At 63.0% G+C, this 22,903-nt stretch overlaps 2 protein-coding genes across 2 annotated transcripts in view; one reads left to right on the top strand and one right to left on the bottom strand.

Moving 5' to 3' along the window:
• Positions 1-11,713, bottom strand: part of ADGRL1 (adhesion G protein-coupled receptor L1) — a 57,250-nt gene extending 45,537 nt beyond the window's left edge. The window contains exons 1-4 of the mRNA XM_054518156.1: positions 11,639-11,713; positions 9,485-9,633; positions 5,640-5,853; positions 2,936-3,045 (exon numbers count right to left, since the gene is read on the bottom strand). Of these exons, the coding sequence (XP_054374131.1) occupies positions 2,936-3,045; positions 5,640-5,853; positions 9,485-9,584 (424 nt within the window). The 5' untranslated portion in view covers positions 9,585-9,633; positions 11,639-11,713. The remainder of the gene's footprint in view (positions 1-2,935; positions 3,046-5,639; positions 5,854-9,484; positions 9,634-11,638) is intronic.
• A 6,957-nt stretch (positions 11,714-18,670) lies between these two features.
• Positions 18,671-21,856, top strand: LOC118700810 (sterile alpha motif domain-containing protein 1-like). Its single transcript, XM_036405387.1, has 3 exons — positions 18,671-19,201; positions 21,015-21,297; positions 21,759-21,856. The coding sequence occupies exons 1-3, from the start codon at positions 18,671-18,673 to the stop codon at positions 21,854-21,856; spliced, it is 912 nt and encodes a 303-aa protein (XP_036261280.1).
• The last annotated feature ends 1,047 nt before the right edge of the window (positions 21,857-22,903 follow it).

Consider the following 22,903-nt stretch of genomic DNA (forward strand, 5'->3'; position numbering starts at 1 on the left):
CAGCTGTGCCCGCCACTCTTTGCTCTCACACCAGGTGTGTGTTTATCGTGCCCAGGTGTGCATTGAGCGTGCAAGGTGTGCACTTAGCGTGTCCTTAGCATGCACAGGTGTGCTCAGAGGGCTCTCAGGTGTGCTCAGTGTGTGCTGAGCGTGCCCAGCTGTGTCCAGGAGTCGATCGTGTCCTTGGCACTCCCTCAGTGTGTTCAGGGACCCTCGGCCCGCGCCAGGTGTGTCCTTGGCATGTGCAGGTGTGAGCTGGGTGTGCCCTGAGCGTGCCCAGGTGTGTTCAACTCACACCAGGTGTGCATTTAGCACACACGTCACACACTCAGGTGTTCATCGTGTCCTTAGCATGTCCAGGTGTATTTACCTGTCCAGCTGTGTTCACCTGTCCAGCTGTGTTCACCTGTCCAGCTGTGTTTAACCATCTCAGGTGTATTTACCTGTCCAGCTGTGTTTATTTATCCAGCTGTGTTCACCTGTCCAGCTGTGTTTAACCATCTCAGGTGTATTTACCTGTCCAGCTGTGTTCACCTGTCCAGCTGTGTTTATTTATCCAGCTGTGTTCACCTGTCCAGCTGTGTTTAACCATCTCAGGTGTATTTACCTGTCCAGCTGTGTTTATTTATCCAGCTGTGTTTATTTATCCAGCTGTGTTCACCTGTCCAGCTGTGTTTAACCATCTCAGGTGTATTTACCTGTCCAGCTGTGTTTATTTATCCAGCTGTGTTTATTTATCCAGCTGTGTTCACCTGTCCAGCTGTGTTTAACCATCTCAGGTGTATTTACCTGTCCAGCTGTGTTTACCTGTCCAGCTGTGTTTATTTATCCAGCTGTGTTCACCTGTCCAGCTGTGTTCACCTGTCCAGCTGTGTTTAACCATCTCAGCTGTGTTCACCTGTCCAGCTGTGTTTACCTTGCCCAGGTGAGGGCTGGGCTCCCGCATTCCCAGGGCTGGCCCCAGGTGTGGTTGTGCTGTGTTTCTTCTGTGGTTTTGGTGTGGTTTTGGTGTGTTTTTTGCATGGTTTTGCGTGTTTTTGGTGTCGCTTTGCCGTGGGTTTTGCGTGGTTTTACCATGTTTTTGCCATGGTTTTCATGTGTTCCTGCCATGTTTTTGCTGTGGCTTTGCCATGGCTTTCATGTGGGTTTTGAGTGATTTTGGTGTGTTTTTCACGTGTTCCTGACGTGGTTTTTGAGTGTTTTTTGTGTGGTTTTGCTGTGGTTTTCACATGATCCTGCCCCCTTCCTGCCCTGTTTTTGCCATGATTTTTGCATGGTTTTGGCCATGTTTTTGGCGTGGTTTTGCCATGTTCCTGCCCTGTTCCTGTCATGCTTTTGGCCATGTTTTTGGTGTGGTTTTGCTGTGTTTCTTTGCCATGGTTTTGCCATGTTTTGGGCCATGTTTTTGCCTTGTCCCCGCCCTGTCCCTGCCGTGCCCCTGCCATGTTTTTGCTGTGTTTTTCACGTGTTCCTGCCCTTTTCCTGCCATGTTCCTACCATGTTTTTGCCATGGTTTTCATGTGGTTTTTGCATGTTTCTGGTGCGTTTTTGCTGTGTCCCCACCATGTTTTTTGTGTGGTTTTGGCCGTGTTTTTGCCGTGTTTTTTGCATGGTTTTGGCCATGTTTTTGCCATGTCTCTGCCATGTTCCTGCCGTGGTTTTGCCATGTTTTTTGCGTGTTTTTGGCCATGTTTTTGGTGTGGTTTTGCCACGTTCCTGCCATGTTTTTGCTGTGTTTTTTGCGTGGTTTTTGCCATGTTTTTGGTGTGTTCCTGCCGTGTCCCTGCCACGTTCCTGCCCTATTTTTGCTGTGTTTTTAGTGTGGTTTTGGCCATGTTTTTGGTGTGTTTTTGCCATGTTCCTGCCATGTTTTTGCCGTGTTTTTTGCCATGTTTTTTGCCATGTTTTTGGTGTGTTTGTGCCGTGTCCCTGCCTGTGTCCGTGCCGTGTCCCTGTGCCCGTGCCGTGTCCCAGGGCCGGTGCCGTGTCCGGCCCTCTCCAGCCGTTCCCTCGGGCGGCTCCGGCGGCGGCTGCAAAGCAAAACTGGGGGAGGGGCCGGGGGGGTTTTGGGGGTCCCGCGACGGCGCCTGGGGAGAGACGGGGTCACCCCAACCCCCCCGGGACCCCCTGGTCACACAGAGCCCCCCTGGGGTTGGGGGGGACGGCGCCCACGCCGGGATGGACACGGGGGGGGTCACAGCCCGGCCTGGGGGGACAAACGCGACACGGGGGGACCCCAGGGGGGCACAACCCCCCTCCCCCCACACCTGGGGGCTCCCTGAGACCCCCCCAGTCCCACCCCACCCCCCAAAGGTGCCTGGGTGCCCCCAGGGCTGGGGGTCCTGGGGGTCCTGGGGGGCTGCAGGGTCCCTGTGGGGTCCCTTGGGTGCTGTGGGGTGGGACATGGAGGTACTGTGGGGTCCCCATAGGTGCTGTGGGGTGGACACAGGGCCACTGTGGGGTCTCTGTGGGGTCCCTTGGGTGCTGTGGGGCAGAACTCCCCAGGTGCACCTCTGGGTGCTGTGGGGCTGGGGGGGCGCTGTGGGGCAGAGCTGTGGGGCAGAGCTGTGGGGCGGGGTTATGGGGCAGAGCTGTGGGGCGGGGTTATGGGGCAGCAATCCCTGTGGAGGATGGACAGCACCTCCAGGTACTTGTAGGTGCCAGGACTGGGGGTGCTGTGGGGCAGGACAGCACAGAGCTGTGGGGCAGGGCTATGGGGCAGATCTGTGGGGCAGGACGGGATCTATGGGGCAGGATGTGGGGTCACTCACTGTAGGGCACGCAGTCGCACTGCACCTCCAGGTGTTTGTAGGGCTGGAACAGGGGTGGCTCTGGGGTGCTGTGGGGCCGGGCTATGGGGCAGGATGGGATCTGTGGGGCAGGATGGGATCTGTGGGGCAGGATCTATGGGGCAGGGCTGTGGGGCAGCACTCACTGTAGGGCACGCAGTCGTACTGCACCTCCAGGTATTTGTAGGTGCCCGGGCAGGGGTCGGGGAAGGCGTCGGAGCCGGCGACCACCACGCACTGAGTGCGGTTATTGCACCTGGGGACACAGGGGGACACGTCAGGGACACGGAAGGGACACGAGGACACGTCAGGGACAGGGCAGGGACAGGGCAGGGACACGGCAGGGACAGGGCAGGGACATGGGGACATGGGGACATGGGGACACATCAGGGACACGGGGACATGGGGACATGGGGGGACACGGCAGGGACACGGCAGGGACAGGGCAGGGACAGGGCAGGGACACGGGGGGACACATCAGGGACACAAGGACATGGGGACACAGGGGGACACGGCAGGGACAGGGCAGGGACACGGGGGGACACATCAGGGACACAAGGACATGGGGACACAGGGGGACACGGCAGGAACACAGCAGGGACACAGCAGGGACAGGGCAGGGACAGGGGGACATGGGGACACAGCAGGGACATGGTGACATCACAGCAGGGACAGGGCAGGGACAGGGCAGGGACATGGGGGGGACATGGTGGGGACATGGAGGGACACGGGATAGCAGGAACACAGGGACACATCAGGGACATAGGGACATGTCACAGACACAGGGGGACACATCAGGGACACAGAGGGACATGGGACACCGGGGGACATGGGGACACAGGGGGACAGCATGGGGGGACATCAGGGACACAGGGACACAGGACATGAAGAGACATGGGGGACACAGGACACAAAGGGACACAGAAACAATGAGGGACACATGGGGTCAGCAGGGACACAGGGGGACAGGGGACCTGAGGGGACATGGGGACACAGAGGACATGGGGACAGGGGACAGACAGCAGGATAGTGGGGACACACAGGACATGGGACATGGGACCAAGGACACAGGGGATGTGAGAGACACAGGGACAATGGGGACATGGGGACACGGGGACAGTGGGGACACGGGGCAGGGCACAGGTGTGGCCCCGGCACTTGGGGACAAAGGACTCAGGTGCCACCGCCTATGTCCCTGTGGTGGGGGGGACGCCTTGGGGACACAGGGACATCCTCAAGCTGTGCCACCCCCGTGCTGTCCCCAAGCTGCACCCAGGGCCACCCACCCCACTTGTCCCTCAGTGTCCCCGTCCCCCCCCCCGTGCCACCTCCACGCTCCAACTGTCCCCAGGTGTCCCCACGTCCTGCCTGTCCCCAGGTCCCCTCCACATCACCACGGGGCCATGTCCCCACGTGTCCCCAAGTCCCCAGCACGTCCCTGCTCCCCCATGTCCCACCCTCCTGTGTGCCTGTCCCCATGTCCCCAGGCCATCCCCAAGGTGTCCCCAGGCTGTCCCCAAGGTGTCCCCAGCCTTCCACATGTCCCCATGTCCCCTGCACGTCCCTCTGTCCCCCTGTGTCACCCCCATGTCCCCTCTGTGCCATCCTGTGCAGGGCCAGGTCCCCAGTGCCCCACAGTGTACCCATGTCCCACCCCTGTCCCCATGTCCCACCCCTGTCCCTCTGTCCCCATGTCCCCAGGCCCATTGCTGGTTCCTGTCACCTGCCTGTCCCCATGTCCCCAACCTCCTACACCTTCCCAATGTCCCCAGTGTCCCCAATACTCCCAATGTCCCCAATGTCCCCAATGCCCTCAATGTCCCCAATGCCCCCATGTCACCTCTGGGCCATGATGGGCTGGGCCTGGGGCAGGTGACACTGCACATTCTCCATCTGCCCCGGGTCCCTGATGTCCCCATGTCCTCCCAACGCCCCCAGTATCCCCAGTGTCCCCTGTGTCCCCAATGTCCCAAATACCCCGAATGTCCCCAAATGCCCCCAGTACCCTCAATGCCCTTCAATGTCTCCAATGTCCCCAGTGTCCCCACTGCTCCCAATGTCCCCACCATCCTCAGTGTCCCCAGTCCCCCCGTGTCACCTCTGGGCCATGATGGGCTGGGCCAGAGGCAGGTGACACTGCATGTTCACCATCTGCCTGGGGTCCCTGATGTCCCCATGTCCCCACATTGTCCCCATTGTCCCCAATGTCCCCAGTGTCCCTAATGCCCCAAATGCCCTCAATGTCCCCAATGTCCCCAGTGTCCATCCCCACTGTTCCCAGTGTCCCCAGTGTCCCCAATGTCCCTAATGCCCCCAATGCCCTTCAGTGTCGCTAATGTTCTCAACGCCCTTAGTGTCCCCACCATCCCCAATGTCCCCCCAATGTCCCCAATGTCCCCAATGCCCCCATTGTCCCCAATGTTCCCAATGCACCCAGTGTCCCTGTGTCACCTCTGGGCCATGACGGGCTGGGCCTGGGGCAGGTGACACTGCACATTCTCCATCTGCCCTGGGTCCATGATGTTCCCATGTCCCCACATTGTCCCCAATGCCCCCAATGTTCCCAACACCCCCAATGTCCCCAATGCCCCAGTGTCCCCAGTATCCCCAGTGTCACCTCTGGGCCATGATGGGCTGGGCCTGGGGCAGGTGACACTGAACGTTCGCCATCTGCCCTGGGTCCATGATGTCCCCATGTCCCCACATTGTCCCCAACACCCCCAATGTCCCCAAATGTTCCCCAATGCCCCCAGTGTCCCCAATGCCCCCAATGTTCCCCAATGCCCCCAGTGTCCCCAATGCCCCCAATGTCCCCAAATGCCCCCAGTGTCCCCAGTGTCCCCGTGTCACCTCTGGGCCATGATGGGCTGGGCCTGGGGCAGGTAGCACTGCACGTTCGCCATCTGCCCGGGGTCGGCGTCGCAGATTTTGTCGTCGGTCCGGCCGTAGTTGGCGTCGGCCACCAGGACGACGTCGCTGCCGGGGCAGCGCAGCTCCAGCGGGTACCCCTCACACGCCAGCTCCCGGCGCGCCAGCCCGAACGGGAGAGCCCCCCGGATCAGCCCTGGAACCCCAACACGGGGTCAGGGAGCCCCAAACACCCGGGGTACCCCAAACATCCAACCCCACTGTGCCAGCCCGAACGGGAGAGCCCCCCGGATCAGCCCTGCAACCCCAACACGGGGTCAGGGAGCCCCAAACACCCGGGGTACCCCAAACATCCAACCCCCCTGTGCCAGCCCGAATGGCAGCACCCCCGGATCAGCCCTGGAACCCCAAATGGGGTCAGGGAACCCCAAATAACTCAGGAACCCCAAATGGGGTCCCTCATCCCCACCTCTGTGCCCCGCTCAGCCCTTGAGGTACAGGGACCACCTGGGCCCCAAACCCCAAATCAGGGGCCCTGGGCACCCCCCAGCCCTGCAGCCCTCAGGCCCAAATCCCAAACACCTGGGACCCCCAAATCCCAAACACCTGGGACCCCCAAATCCCAAACACCTGGGTCTCTGATCCCAATACTTGGGACCCCAAACACCCGGGACCCCAACCCCAAACACCTGGACCCCAGCCCCTGGCAATGGGAATTCCCAATCCTGGACACCCAGGTCCCCCCTAACCTGGACACTGGAGGACCCCAAATCCCCGACACCGGGGACCCCAATGGATGTTTGGGTTCCCCAAAATTCTGGGTCTCCATTCCCTGACATCGGGTACCCCCCAATCCTGAACACCTGGATAACCCCAATCCCGAACACCTGACACCCCAAATCTGACACACCTGAGCTCCCCCAATCCTGGAAACCTGGGACCTCAAATCCCAAACACCTGGATCCCCAATCCCAAACACCTGGGATCCACCAATCCCAAACACCTGGGACCTCAAACCCCAAACACCTGGGATCCCAAATCTGTGGTACCTGAGACCTCGGATGGGTGTTTGGGTCCCCAAAAAATTCAGCGGCCCCCTCAAGCCTCAACACCTGGGATCCCCAAACACCTGGGATCCCCCAAATCCTGGACACCTGGCATGTTTGGGTCGCCCAAAATCCAGGAACCCCCAATCCTGATGCCCGGGACCCCAAAATTCGGGGTCTCCCAATCCCTGGCAATGGGGACCCCAAATTCCAAACACCCGGGGGCCCCCAAAGCCCCGGGTCCCCCAATCCCGAATTCCCATTCCCGGATTCTGGGACACCCCAAGAGCCGGGCCCAGCTCGGGGCCGTTGTGCCAGCCTTGCACACTCACTGCACACCATTTACACACCATTTACACAGCCCTTACACACCATTTACACAGCCCTTACACACCATTTACACAGCCCTTGCACACTCACTGCACACCATTTACATAGCCCTTACACAGCCCTTACAGACCATTTACACAGCCCTTACACACTCCTTACACACCATTTACACAGCCCTTGCACACTCCTTACACACCATTTACACACCATTTACACACTCCTTACACACCATTTACACAGCCCTTGCACACTCCTTACACACCCCTTACACATCCCTTGCACACTCACTGCACACCATTTACACAGCCCTTGCACACCCCTTGCACAGCCCTTGCACACTCACTGCACACCATTTACACACCCCTTACACACCATTTACACAGCCCTTGCACACTCACTGCACACCATTTACATAGCCCTTACACAGCCCTTACACACCATTTACACAGCCCTTGCACACTCACTGCACACCATTTACACACCCTTACACAGCCCTTGCACACCCTTTACATACCCCTTGCACAGCCCTTACATGTTCTTTACACATCCCTTTCACACTCACTGCACACCCCTTACACACCCTTTACACACTCCTTGCACACACTTTACACACCCTTTACATATCTGGGGTATTGTAGAGCCCTTTCATACTCTTTACACACCCCTTACACAGCCCTTGCACAATCCCTGCACACCCTTTGCACAAACATTCACAACCCTCGCACCCCCAGGTACCTCCGGGCTGTGACACGGCCCTTGCACACCCCTTACACACCCCTTACACACCACTTACACACCCCTGGGCATCCCTGAAGTGTTGTATGGACATACTCCTTACACACTCCTTACACACCCCTTACAGATTCACTGCACACCCCTTACACACCTGGGGTGTTGCACAGGCCTTACACACCCTTTATACACCCCCTGTGCACACCTGGGGTGTTGTAGAGACAGAACCCTTACACACTCCTCACACACCCCTTGCACATCCCTTACACACTCCTTACACAGTTCTTACACACTCCTTACACACCTGGGGTGTTGTACAGGCCCTTACACACCTCTTACACACCCCTTACACACCCCTTGCACCCTAACCCTAACCCTGTGCATCCCTTACACACTCCTTACACACCACTTACACACCCCTGGGCATCTCTGGGCTGTCACACAGGCCTTGCACGCCCCTGAGCAACATTGAGGTGTTGTATAATCCTTACACACCCCTTGCACACCCCTTGCACACCCCTTACACACCTGGGGTTGTGATACACCCATTACACACCCATTACACACCCATTACACACCCATTACACCCCTAGGTTATTGTACACCCCTTACACTCCCCTTATTCACCCCTTGTACACCTGGAGTACTGTAGAGCCCTGATACAACATTTACACAGCCCTTACACACCTGGGGTGTTGTACAGCCTTTTCACACCCCTTACACACCCCTTACACAGCCCTTACACACCCCTTACACAGCCCTTTACACCGCTGGGGTATTGTACACCTATTACACACCCCTTACACAGCCCTCACACAGTCCTTACACACCTGGGGTGTTGTACAGCCCTTACACAGCCCTTACACACCTCTCACAAACTCCTCTCACAATTCACACTCCTGAGGTATTGTTCACCCATTACACACCCCTTACACACCCCTGGGTGTTGTACACACCTTACAGAGCCCTCACACTCCCCTTACACACCCCTCACACACCCCTTACACACCCCTCACACACCCCTTACACTCCCCTTACACACCCTGTACACTCCCCTTACACACCCCTCACACTCCCCTCACACTCCCCTCACACACCCCTTACACTCCCCTTACACTCCCCTTACACACCCCTTACTCCCCTCACACCCCTCACTCCCCTCACACACCCCTCACACACCCCTTACACTCCCCTTACACACCCCTTACACACCCCTTACACTCCCCTCACACTCCCCTCACACTCCCCTTACACACCCCTCACACTCCCCTTACACAGCCCTTACACTCCCCTTACACCCCTCACACTACTCACACTCCCTTACACACCCCTTACACACCCCTTACACACCCCTTACACTCCCCTTACACAGCCCTTACACCCCTCACACTACTCACACTCCTCTTACACGCCCCTTACACGCCCCTTACACTCCCCTTACACACCCCTTACACACCCCTCACACTCCCCTTACACTCCTCACACTCCCCTTACACAGCCCTTACACCCCTCACACTACTCACCCTCCCCTTACACTCCCCTTACACTCCCCTTACACACCCCTTACACAGCCCTTACACCCCTCACACTACTCACACTCCCTTACACTCCCCTTACACTCCCCTTACACAGCCCTTACACTCCCCTGGGGTGCCGCCCACCCCTCGCCCCCTCCTCAAGCCCCCCCCGTGTCCCCTCCCCCCCGTCCCGGTCCCTCACCGTGGCCCGGGGGGAGCAGCCCCAGCAGCAGCACCGGGACCAGAACCGGGACCAGAACCGGGAGCGGAACCGGGCCGGGGGTGGGGGAGGGGCGCGCCATGGCGGGGGAGGGGCGCGGGGACCCCCCAACCTCAGCGGGGGGATCCAAGCTGGGGAGAGAAAATGGGGAGGGGGTTAGAGAGGGGTTAATGGGGGGAATTAATGAGAGAAGGGTTAATGGGGGTGATTAATGAGAGAGGGGTTAATGGGGGGAATTAATGAGATAGGGGTTAATGGGGGGAATCAATGAGGGGGGATTAATGGGGGTAATTAATGAGAGAGGGGTTAATGGGGGGAATTAATGAGAGAGGGGTTAATGGGGGGAATTAATGAGATAGGGGTTAATGGGGGGAATCAATGAGGGGGGGTTAATGGGGGAATTAATGAGGGGGGATTAATAAGGGGAATTAATGAGAGAGGGGTTAATGGGGGGAATTAATGAGGGGGGATTAATGGGGGGTTAAATTAATGGGAGGGTAATTATTGAGTGAGGAAATAACGGGGGTGAATTAATAAGGGGTTAAATTAATGGGGGGTTCGTTTATGAGGGGGTGAATTAACGAGGGGGACTGAACTAATGGGGGAGGTTAAATTAATGAGGGGGGGTTAAATTAATTGGGGGGTTAATTAATGAGAGGGGTTAAATAAATTGGGGGGTGAATGGGGGAGCGAATTAATGGGGGGGTTAAATGAATTGGGGTGTGAGTTAATGAGGGGGGGAATTAATGAGTGGACGAATTAATAGGGGGGTGAATTAATGGGGCTGAATTAATGAGGGGGTGAAATTAATGGGGGGGTGAATTAATGGGGGGGTGAGTTAATGGGGCGGTGAATTAATGGGGGGGTGAATTAATGGGGGGTGAGTTAATGGGGGGTGAGGGGGGACCGCGCTGTGCGGACCCCCCCCCCATCTGCGCCCCCCCCCGAATCGAGGGGAGCCGAGCCCCCCCTCAAATTCCGCCCCCCCCAAGGCGGGCGGGGCCGGGCGCCCGCCCCTCCCCCCCATCCAGGGGGGGTCCAGCCCCCCCCAAATCCGGGGGGGCCCTGACGTTCTGTCCGTGCCCCCCCCCCCCCCTCCCCGGACCATCTGCTCCCTCCAAATCCCGCCGGGATCGGAGCCCCCCCCCGCCCCAAGCCGCGGCCCCGGGGGGGTCAAAGGCGATTATCGATTATCGATTATCGATTATCCGCCCCCGCCCCCCCCCGGGACCGCCAGGGCCCCCCCCTCACCCCGCGCAGGGGCCGATGCGGCCGCGGTGCATTGTGGGAAGCTCAGCCCCGGGTTGCCAGGGGCGACGGCGCCGCGGTGCATTGTGGGAGAATCCCCCCATCACCCCCCCCTCCCCCCGGAATGATGGGGGGGGGGGCGCAGCGCCATCCCAGAATGCTCCGCGCGCGACATCGGCCCCCCCCCCCCCAAACCCCCCCAATTGCACCCCCCCCCCCCTTGGGGAAACTGAGGCGGGGGCGGACCCCCCTCAGCCCCCCCCAAAAAAATAAAAACCTGGGGGGTCCCCACCCCCCTCCCCCCCCGCCTCAGATTCCCTGGGGTGGGGGGGGAACAAACGCGTCCCCCCAGGAGGGTCCCAAATGAGGGGGGGTCGGGAGGGGCCGCACCCCCCTTCTCAAGCGCCCCCCCTCAATTCCCGGCCCCCGCCCTCTTCCCCACCCCCCCCTTTATCCCCGGCCCCCGCCCTGCTCCCCCCCTCCCCAAATGTCACCCCCGGCCCCCCCCCGGGACATCGCTCGCCCCCCCTTTCCCCAGCCCCCCCCCGCTTTTCCCAGCCCCCCCTCCTTTCACGGCCCCTCCCCCGCACCTCGGGACCCCCCAGTTCCCACGACCCCCCCCCCATTTTCGCAGGACCCACCCCAGATTTACGCGACCCCCCCCCGTTAAATCCCCCCCATTCCAACCCCCCCATTTTAACGACGCCCCTTTCTCACCCCCTCCCCCATTTCCCAGCGCCCCCCCGGCCCCTCCGCACCTGCGGGGGCGGCTCCCCCCGGCCCCCCCATCCCCTCCTCCCCCGGGGGCCGCTCCCCCAGACCCAAACGGCGCCCCTGGACCTCCCCCGTGCCCCCCGGACCCCCCCGGACCCCCGGACCCCCCCGTACCTGCGGGTTCAGCTCCATGCGGCGATCGCGGCGCGACCCCCCCGCACCGCCCCGCGCCCGCGGGCTCCCCCCGCCGGCGGCCGCCGGAACTGCGGGACCCCCGCCCGCCCCTCCCGGCCCGACAGCGCCGCCCGCGGCCGCCGCCGGAACTGCAGCGCCCCCTCCCCGACTCTGCAGCGCCTCCCGCGGCCGCCGCCGGAACTGCAGCGCCCCCTCCCCGACTCTGCAGCGCCTCCCGCGCCCGCCGCCGGAAATGCAGCGACCCCTCCCCATCCCCCACCCCAACACCGCCCCCTGCGGCCGCCGCCGGAACTGCAGCGACCCCTCCCCCACCCCAACACCGCCCCCTCCCGGTCACCGCCGGAACTGCAGCGACCCCTCCCCCACCCCGGGACCGCCACTGTCCTCTCGTCGTCACCGCCGCTCCCCCTCCCCCCCCCCCGCCCCCTCTCCCCAGGGTCACGGTCGGGACTGGACTGCAGCGACCCCTCCCCCTCCTGGGCCGGCCTCTGTCCCCCCGTGGTCACCGCCCTGCCCCTCCCCCACCCCTCGCTGTCACCTCCTGGACCCTCCCCCTCCATCGCCCCCCCGCGGTCACCGCCGGAACTGCAGCGCTGCCATTCGGGGGGGGGGGGGGGCCTGAGGGGCGTTAATGAGGGGTGTTAATGAGGGCAGGGTAAACTTATGTGGTAAATGGGCTTGATAAGGGAGGAGTGTTAATGAGCAGCACTGCTAATTAGGGGCGTTAATGAAGATGGGCGGGGCAGGAGTGAGCCAGAGCTTCAGTGATGGGGGGGGTTAATGAGGGAGGGTGCTAATAAGAGGCGTTAATGAAGGTAGGTGTCAGTGGGGTGAGCTTTAGGGAGGAGTCCTAATAAGGGGGAGCATTAATGGAAATGTTAATGAAGAAACATTAATGAGGAAGGTTAATGAGCTGGGGGTTATGATGTGAGGCTCCTCAAGCCAATTAACAGGCAGGCCCGTCCCAGCTAATGAGTAATTAAGAGCAGCAGGAGCCCTGCTAATTGCTGTCATCAGCCATACATTAGCATATGCTAATGAGCTGGGGAAATTAAACTGGAGCTTGTTAGTTGTACAGGGATAGGAAAGGAAGGTGCATTAATTGACATGGAGGACAGAGCAGGGTTTATTGGGGAACTCATTAGTTTAATTAAGAGAGTTAATTAATGAGCCCTCGTGCAAGGCACGAGGCAGGTAGTGCAAGTCCCGCCACTGGCCCACACAGCCCCGCCCCTCCTTGTCAATCACGGATGTCCCGCCCCCTGAACAAACCCCGCCCATCACATGTCAATCCCGTTCGGCCCCGCCCCCTGCACTAGGCCCCGCCCCTCGGCGGGTTCGAGTTTAATGAATGGGTCAGGGCCGGGGCGATCTCTGGATTGACGGCACCTCTGACCAATGGGAAGCAGAGGGGGTAGGCCTCGGGCCGCGTTGGCCAATGGGACGGCAGTGGGTGGGACACGGACCGCGCTGGCCAATGGGAAGCGGGGGCCGGGCGGCGCAGCCAATGAGCGGCAGGAGCGGGCGGTGGGCGGGGTCCGCGGGGGCACCGGGCCCGTGAGGGGAAAAGGCTGCGGGAGCGGGAGAGAGGTGAGGGGGTACCGGGATATCGCGATAGACACCGCGATAAACAGCCGGATATCGGGATAGAGAACGCGATACACCGCGGGATGTACTCCGGAATAGCGGGATAGACAGCGGGATAGACACCGAGACACCGGGATAGACACCGGGATACACAACAGGGTATTGGGAGAGCGGGTACCGGGGAAAGCCGAAGAGCAGAACTCCGGGATATCGGGACATCGGGGTAGCGGAGTGCAGGGAGCGGGGCGGGAGAGGGTGAGCGGGATACTGGGGCTTGGGCACCGGGGGAGCCGGAGAGCGGTGAGCGGAGGGAGCGGGACCGGGGGCCGGCAGGAAAACAGAGCGTGAGGGGAGACCGGGGACAGCGGGGGAGGGAGCGGAGGGACCGAGGGGGACCGTGGGGACGAGAGAGCGGTGAGCGGCGGGAACGGGCCGGGGAGCTCCGGACGCACCGGCACCAGGGGCCCCGTGCCCCGTTGGGCGAACCGGGGGATGCTGGGCAGGACCTGCGGGGGGGGCGGGGAAGGGTCTGGGGTCCCCTGAGCGCTCCCGGGGGTGTCACCCCCTCCCCCAATGGGCGGGGCCTGGGAAAGGGCGGGGAGAGGGGCGGGGCCTGGTTAGGGAGCGGGCGTTGCCATTGACAGGGGGCGTGGCTTTTGGGGCGTGGTCTGGGTGTGTAAGAGGGGAAAGGGGCGTGTTCCCTTAATGGGCGCGGCCTCGGAATGGGCGCGGCGCTGGCGTTGCCATAGCGACAGAGGGCGCGCGGGGTTGCCATGGGATCGGGCACGGCCCCTGGAAGGGGGCGTGGTCTGTTGCCATGGTGATGTGGGCGTGACTGAATAAAGAGGCGGTGTCAATGGGCCGTTGTCATGGTGATGGGGGAGTGGTTTGGGAAAGGGGCGTGGCCCAGCAGGGCGTGGTCCTGGGGGAGGGAAGGGGGGGCGCTCCCGGTGCCCCCGGGATGGATTTGGGGGGGCCCGGGGGGCGTGGCCGGGCCAGGCCCGTCCCTCCCCCATTCCCGGGGGTTCGGGGACAAAGCCGAGGGGCACGGGCGGTACCGGGACACCGGGGGGGACAGGAGGGGACAGCGATGTCCCCCGGGGGGCCCGGCTGGGGCTGGGACCCCCCGTTCCAGCTGTGGGTGCAGGCGCTGCTCTGGGCGCTGCTTTTGGGGCGCCTCCTCCGCTACGGGTGGGGCCAGGCCCGGGGGGAGCCCCCCCGCGAGCAGCCCGGGCCGGGGGCGCCCCAAAACCGCGGAGGGACCCCCCAGAGTGAGCCCTGATTGGGGGGGGGCAGAGGGACACCCCCAAGGTCCCGAGTGGTTTTTGGGGTCCCTCAGGGGGGGTTGCTCCTGCCTCAGTTTCCCCGATCGGGGACCCCGAGCGGGGTCACTGGTCCGACTGGGCCGTACTGGGAGGCCCCAGGGACAAAGTCTGAGCCCCCGGGGACAGCGGCCGGCGACAGCTCCGGACACGGTGAGGGGGGGCCGGGGGATGTGGGGTGGCCTCGGGCCCTTTTGGGGTCCCCCCTGTCCCCTCCCGTTCCTCTGGGTCCCTCTGGGGGTCCCCAGTCTGCTTTGGGGGGGGGCTCTGTGTTTTGGGGTGTCCCATGTCCCCTGGAGCAGTTCCATGTTCCTTTGGGGTGTCCTCTGTCCATTTGGGGTGTCCCCTGTCCCCCCCCCCCGGTGTCCCCTGTCCCCATTAAGGCGTCCCCTGTCCCCTTTAAGGAGCCCTGTCCCTTTTGGGGCATCCCCTGTCCCTTTCAGGTGTCCCCTGTCCCCTTGTGGGTGTTCCCTGTCCCCTTTCGGGTGTCCCCTGTCCCTTTCAGGTGTCCCCTGTCCCCTTGTGGGTGTCCCCTGTCCCCTTTCAGGTGTCCCCTGTCCCTTTCAGGTGTCCCCTGTCCCCTTGTGGGTGTCCCCTGTCCCCTTTCAGGTGTCCCCTGTCCGTTTCAGGATGTCCCCTGTCCATTTGGGGGATCCCCTGTCCCCTGTCCCCTTTTGGGTGTCCCCTGTCTCTTTGGGGGGGACAGGAGTCCCTTGTCCCCTTTGAGGTGTCCCCTGTCCCTTTCGGGTGTCCCCTCTTTAGGGTGTCCCCTGTCCCTTGAGGACACTCCCATGTCCCCCTGTCCCCTCGATGTCCTCAAGAGCAACTGTCCCCCCACACCCCTGTCCCTCCTGGTGGTTTGGGGTCCCCCCGGTGGTTTTGGGGTCCCCACAGTCCCCAAAGCGGGGCCAGCTCGGGGCACGGGGTCCCTTGGCTGGGGACAGGGGACGAGGGGGACACAGGGATGGGGGACAGAGGACTATGGGGACACAGGGACGGGGGACAGAGGGGACACAGGGGACAGGGGGACACAGGGACAGGGTACACTGGGACAGGGGCACAGGGCGACAGGGGACAATGGGGACAGGGACAGGGGGACACAGGGACAGAGGGGACACTTTGCCATGAGCGTGCTGGACAGGCAGAAGGTGACACAGGGGGACACATGGGGACATCAGGGACACACGGGGGGAGGGTCACAGGGGGACAACTCCAGCACGGGAAGGTGACAGAGGAGGGGACTGGGAATGCAGGGGTTGGGGGGGGGACACTGGTGACATCGGGTCTGGGGACATTGGTGTCCCCAGGGTGTCCTCAGGGGGGACACGTGTTGGTGTCCTTGGCCTCGAGGGGACATTGCTGTCCCCAGCACGGGGGGCTCTGGTGGCACCTCGGTGTCATCGCTGGGTGTCCCCAGGCACAGGGAGGGAACTGGGATGTCCCCAGGATGGTGGCAGTGTCCCCAGGGCTGTGACAGTGTACCTGTCCACAGGTGGCACACAGGTGTCCCCAAGTGTCACGCAGGTGTCCCTGTCCCCAGGTGTCCACAGGTGTCACACAGGTGTCCACAGATGTCCCCAAGTGTCACACAGGTGTCACGCAGGTGTCCCTGTCCCCAGGTGTCCCCAAGTGTCACACAGGTGTCCGCAGATGTTCCCAGGTGTCCCCAAGTGTCACACAGGTGTCCCCAGGTGTCACACAGGTGTCACACAGGCGTCCCTGTCCCCAGGTGTCCCCACGTGTCACACAGGCGTCCACAGATGTTCCCAGGTGTCCCCAAGTGTCACACAGGTGTCTGCAGATGTCCCCAGGTGTCACACAGGCGTCCCTGTCCCCAGGTGTCCCCAAGTGTCACACAGGTGTCCGCAGATGTTCCCAGGTGTCCCCAGGTGTCACACAGGTGTCCCCAGGTGTCACACAGGTGTCTGCAGATGTCCCCAAGTGTCACACAGGTGTCCGCAGATGTTCCCAGGTGTCCCCAAGTGTCACACAGGTGTCTGCAGATGTCCCCAGGTGTCACACAGGTGTCCCTGTCCCCAGGTGCTGCAGCCAGAGCTGGGACCTTCCCCTTCCTCAGACACCTCTGGTGGCCCTTCAAGGTGTGTCCCCATTGTCCCCAGGTGTCCCAACCCCCCCCAGGATGGTCCCCAGGGCCATCCCTGTCCCCCCAGTGTGTCACCCCCCCCACCCGGGCTGTCCCCAGGTGTGTCCCTTGTCCCTCTGGGTGTCCCCAGTGTGTCCCCTGCCCCCCCAGGGGATCCCCAAAGTGTCCCTTGTCCCATTGGGGTGTTCCTTGGGGACTTTTGGGGGATCCTTGCGGGGAGTTTGGGGTCCCTGAGGAGTTTTGGGGTCTATGGGGATTTGGGAACTCTGGGGGTTTTGGGGTCTCTGGGGGTTTTTGGGGTTCCTAGGGGGGGTTTGGGGGAGGTTTTGGGGGATTTTGAGGCTTTTTCTGCCCCCAGATCGTGCTGAGGTTCAAGAACCTGCCAGGACCTGACCCCAGAGCACGGGGGGGGCACCCCAAATGCACAGCTGGACCCCAAAACTACACAGCTGGACCCCAAATGCACAGCTGGACCCCAAAATGAACACCTGGATCCTAAAATGTACACCTGGACCCTAAAACTGCACAGCTGGACCTCAAAATGCACAGCTGGACCTCAAAATGCACACCTGGACCCAAAAAATGTACAGCTGGACCCCAAAATCCTATAAAGCACCCCATAAAGCCTGATCCCCAAAACCTGGGAATACCTGAAATACCCCTGAACCCCAGGGGGTTTGGGGGGTCCTGGGACTGGGACCCCCGGTTTTGGGGTTTTGGGGTGTCCCTGGGTGATGTTTGGGGGTCCCAGGGCTGTGACCCTGGTTTTGGGGTTTTCCTGGGTGATGTTTGGGGGTCCCAGGGCTTTTTAACCCCCCCCAGATGGAAGCCCCCCCCCTTTGACCCCAAATGGGGGTCCCCAAAACCAGGGAAGGTTCCCAAAAGCCCCTGAGGGGGGCTCAAGCCCCCAAGGCTTCGTTGTAAACGGGTTTGGGACAAATCAATAAAGTTTGGGAGAAAAATTGGGTTTGGAAATTTTGGGGTGCTCCCAGAGTGGGGGTTCCTATGAGTCTGGGGGGGACCCCGCGGGTTTGGGGTGTCCTTGACTTTGGGGGGCCCTGGAATTGAGGTGACCCGTGGGTTTGGGGTGACCTTGTGGGTTTGGGGGATGACCCCAATGGGTCTGGGGGCCTCCAAGGGATCGGGGTGACCCCGTGGATTTGGGGTGTCCATGACTTTGGGGGGCCCTGGAATTGGGGTGACCTGTGGGTTTGAGGTGACCCTATGGGTTCAGGGGGGGTTCCATGGGTTTGGGGGGGTTCCATGGGTTGGAGGTGACCCCATGGGATCGTGGTGACCTCATGGGTTTGGGGTGACCCCATTGGTTTGTGGGGGCTGCATGGGTTTGTGGGGCCTCCATGGGTTTGGGGTGATCCCAGTGGATCTGGGGGGGGGCTTCATGGGTTTGGGGTGACCCCATGGGTTTGGGGTGATCCCGATGGGTTTGTGGTGACCCCATTGGTTTGGGGGGGCTCCATGGATTTGGGAGTCTCAATGGTTTGGGGTGATCCCGATGGGTTTGGGGTGACCCTATGGGTTTGGGGGGGCTCCATTGGTTTGGAGGGGCTCCATGGGTTCCGGGGTCCTGGCAATTGGGGGTCCCCCATTTTCGGGGACCGGGGGATCCCAGCGGTAGGCGTGGCCTCTAACAATGGGCGTGGTCTCATCAGAAGGGGCGTGGTCTTGTAAATCTGGGCGCGGCTTAAACGGATGGGCGTGTCTTAATGCCAGAGGGGGCGGGGCTCTGGTTGTGGGCGTGGTTCCCATGCAGGTGGGCGTGACTTCAGCTGGGTGGGCGTGGCTTAATCACCGTTTGTGGGTGCGGCTTTCCGTGGGCGCGGCCACAGGGGGCGGCTCCACCCCGAGGCGCGCGCGCGCGGCGGCCGCGGCTCCTCCTCCGAGCGGGCGCGCGCGGGCGGGGCGGGGGCGGAGGAGGAGGAGGAGGAGGAGGAGGAAGGGGCGCGGGAGGGGGGGGCCGGCGGTGCCGCGGGGGGGGCCATGGCGGTGCCGCCGCCGCCGCCGCCGGGCCCCGAGCAGGCCCCGCGGTACCAGGAGTGGATCCTGGACACCATCGACTCGCTGCGTTCGCGCAAGGCGCGGCCGGACCTGGAGCGCATCTGCCGCATGGTGCGGCGGCGGCACGGCCCCGAGCCCGAGCGCACCCGTGCCGAGCTGGAGAAGCTGATCCAGCAGCGCGCCGTGCTCCGCGTCTCCTACAAGGGCAGCATCTCGTACCGCAACGCCGCCCGCGTGCAGCCGCCGCGCCGCCCGCCGCCGCCCGCCCGCCGCCCGCCGCCCGTCAGCCTCCGCGACACCGCGCGGCTGCTCGGCGGCGACGGCCGCCTCACCCGCGGCCGCCTCCAGGGCTCGGCCGCGCCCGGCGGCGGCGGGGGGGCGGCCGGAGCGGCCCCCGGGGCGGGCGGCGGCGGCGGAACGGGCGGCGGGGCCCGGCCCGAGCGCACCCGGCTGGGCGCCATCGCCACGGCCCGCGGGGAGCGCGGGAGAGCGGCCGCGGGGAGGGCGCGGAAGGTGAGGAGGGGGCGTGAGGGGAGCGGCGGGGGGCTGAGGGGAGCGGCGGGGGGCTGAGGGGAGCGGGGGACCCGCGCATTGTGAGGGGGAGCGCGGGAAGGCGGGGGGAGACGTGAGGGACTGGCAGGAATGGGGTTCGTGAGGGGGCACCGGGGGCTGAGGGGGCATCGAAGGGAGTCATGAGGACTGAGGGGTGCGCGGGTCGTGAGGGGGCACTGGCGGGGAGGGGACCGGGAGTCGTGAGGAGGAGCGCGGGAAGGGGGGGAGCGATGAGGGGCTGAGGGGAATGGGGGGTGCGGGAGTCGTGAGGGGGGTACCGGGGGCTGAGGGGACCCTGAGGGGGCATCGAAGGCAGTCATGAGGACTGAGGGGTGCGGGGGTCGTAAGGGGGCACCGGGGGATGCTGGACACTGGGGAGGGGCCCGGGGGTCGTGAGGGGGAGCGCGGGAAGGGGACGAGACATGAGGGGAAGAGGCGGATCCGTGGACAGGGGATGGTGTGGGGGGACCCTGAGGGGTGCGAGGGCCGTGAGGGGGAGCGCGGGAAGGGCCGGGGGGCTCGGGGTCTGAGAGGAGCGAGGGGCCCGGGGGTCGTGAGCAGGGAACCGAGCACTGAGAGGAACAGGGGGGGGAGGGAAAGGTTCGGGGGTCGTGAGGGGGCAGCGGGGGGGCCTGAGGGGATCCTGAGGGTCGTGAGGGGAGCGCGGGAAAGGGGGGGGGTTACATGGGGGGCCCGGGGGTCGTGAGGGGGGAACGGGGGGCTCTATGAGGGGGGGGCCCTGAGGGGACACTGGGGAAGGGGCCGGCGGTCGTGAGAAGGGGCCATGAGGGGTTCGAGGGTCGTGAGGGGGAGCCGGGAGGGCTGAGGGGACCCTGAGGGCATGGAGGGGACTGGGGGGCTCTGGGGGGGTGACCCTGAGGGGGCCGGGGGTGAGGTGGTGGGAATTTGGGGGTGTCTGAGGGGACCGGGGGGCTCTGGGGGACCGGGGACAGGAGGGCTGAAGGGGACAGGGGTGGTGAGGGGGCATTGGGGACCTGAGGGGATCCTTGAAGGGTTGGTGGGGACAGAGTGGGGACACAAGGTGGAGGGGACCTGGTGGGGAAGGGACACAGGACACAGAGAAAGGGACTTGGGGAGGGAGCCTGAGGGGATTTAGGGGTCCCCTGAGGGAACTGGGGCAGCTGAGGGGATCTGGGGGTGTCTCCTGAGGGAATTTGGGGGGCTGAGAGGCCTGAGAGGGTTGGGGACCACCTTTAGGGGACCTCTCAGGGGATTGGGGGCCTGAGGGGACAGCAGAGATCTCAAGGGGATGTTGGGGACCCCCAAGAGGACTTGGGTGACCTGGAGAGGGCGGGACAGGGACAGGGGGATTTAGGAGACCTGAGGTGACAGTGGGGACCTTAGGGGGTTTTGGGGTCACCAAGAGCCAGGACTGGATGAGGATGGGGGCTGGGACGTTGGGGGAACCCCAGGACAAGTTGAGGGGGGTCAATGACAATTCTGGGGTGACAGCTCTGGGGAAGGGGGGGGATGGAATTGGAGAATCCTGGGTTGGAGGAGGAACCTGCAGGACTGGGGGGGTTCATTCTTGGGGGTCTCCTGGATTGGGAGGGTGACTTTCAGGACTGAGGGTATTCTGAATTTTTTGGGGTGGCGGTGTCACACTGTGGGGGGGTCAAGGAGCAGCTTTGGAGCCCCTGTTTTGGTGGGGGCTGTCGATTTTGGTGTCGGGGCTGCAGATTGTCGGGGAGGGGGGGGCCTCAGCTCCTGGCGTTCCCTTTGGGGGGATGCTCACGGTTTTGGGGACCCCCAGCCCCCCTGCAGCAGCAGCGAGGCCTCAGCGCGGGAGGAGGAAGAGGAGGAGGAAGATGAGGATGAAGAAGACGAGGACGGGACGGGCTCGGAGGCCTCGGAGGACGCGGGGCCCCCCCGGCAGCTGAACGGGGAGGGCCGGGGGGGGCCCCCCCTGCGCCCCCCGGGGCAGCCGCCCCCCGAGAGGCCCCCCCAGCCCAAGGCCTGCGCCCCGGGGGAGGGGGGCTGCCAGCACATGGCCCCCCTCAAAAAGGAGGGGGCCTTTGGGCAGCCCGACAGAGCAGGTACTGAGGGGGCAGGGGGGTTTGGGGGTGCTGAGGGCAGGTTGGAGGTACTGAGGGCAGGTATGGGGGCAGTTTGGGAGTAGGGGTGTGTGAGTTTTGGGGGTACTGAGGGCAGCTTGGGGGTACTGAGGGCAGCTTGGGGGTGAGGGGGGCAGTTTGGGGGTGATGGGGGCAGTTTGGGGGTGATGGGGGCAGTTTGGGGGTACTGAGGGCAGTTTGGGGGTACTGAGGGCAGGTTGAGGGTGATGGGGGCAGTTTGGGGGTACTGAGGGCAGGTTGAGGGTGATGGGGGCAGTTTAGGGGTACTGAGGGCAGTTTGGGGGTGCTGGGGGGCAGTTCAGGGATGGGGGTCACTCTGGGTGGTGGGGTCAGGGTGGAGGGTCAGGCAGTGCTGGGGTCACTCTGGGGTCACTCTGGGGTCACTCTGGCTGTCCTTTGGTGACCCCTTGGTGTCCCCGCAGTGTCCCCGGCGCTGGCGGGGGCTGAGCCCTCGGTGCCGCTGTCCCCAGGCCGGCCGGGCCCCCAGGCTGCCGAGGGGGCCCCGTTCAGCTGCACGTGAGTCAGGGGCAGTGTCCCCTTGTCCCTCGGTGTCACCCGTGTGCCACCCAGTGTCCCTCTGTGTCCCCCAGGTGCCCCATGTCCCCCACAGTGTCCCCTTGGTTCATCCCTTGTGTCCCTTGTCTCCCTGTGTGTCACCCGTGTCCCATCGAGTGTCCATCTGTGTCACCTGTGTCCCACCCAGTGTCCATCTGTGTCCCACTCAGTGTCCTGCTGGCCCCATCACCATTGTCCCCATGTCCCCCTGGATGTCCCTGTCCCTGTCACCGTGTCCCTCTGTCGCCCCCCCGTGCTGTGACTCTGTCCCCATAATGTCCCCTGTCCCAGTGACCATGTCCCCATGGTGTCCCCATGACACTGTCCATGTGTCCCAGTGACTATGTCTGTGTGTCCCCATCCTGGTGACAGTGTCTGTGTGTCCCCATCATGGTGACCATGTCTGTGTGTCCCCATGGTGTCCCCATGATGCTGTCCCCATGTCCCAGTCACTGTGTTCCCAAGGTGTCCCCATCCCGGTGTCCATGTCCGTGTGTCCCCACTCTGTCCCCATGACGCTGTCCCTGTCCCCATGTCCATGTCTGTGTGTCCCCCACGCTGTCCCCGTGATGCTGTCCCCATCCCGGTGTCCATGTCTGTGTGTCCCCACTCTGTCCCCATGACGCTGTCCCTGTCCCCATGTCCATGTCCGTGTGTCCCCACGCTGTCCCGTGATGCTGTCCCTGTCCCTATGTCCATGTCTGTGTGTCCCCATGCTGTCCCCGTGACGCTGTCCCTGTCCCCTGTCCGTGTGTCCCCATGCTGTCCCGTGACGCTGTCCCTGTCCCCGTGTCCGTATGTCCCCATGCTGTCCCCATGACGCTGTCCCTGTCCCTATGTCCATGTCTGTGTGTCCCCATGCTGTCCCCATGACGCTGTCCCTGTCCCCGTGTCCGTGTGTCCCCACGCTGTCCCGTGACGCTGTCCCTGTCCCCTGTCCATGTGTCCCCACGCTGTCCCCGTGACGCTGTCCCTGTCCCCAGGGCGGGCGCAAGGACAAGGCCGTGGACCC

Source organism: Molothrus ater, chromosome 37, assembly GCF_012460135.2.
Source record: "Molothrus ater isolate BHLD 08-10-18 breed brown headed cowbird chromosome 37, BPBGC_Mater_1.1, whole genome shotgun sequence".
Classification (NCBI taxonomy): Eukaryota; Metazoa; Chordata; class Aves; order Passeriformes; family Icteridae; genus Molothrus; species Molothrus ater.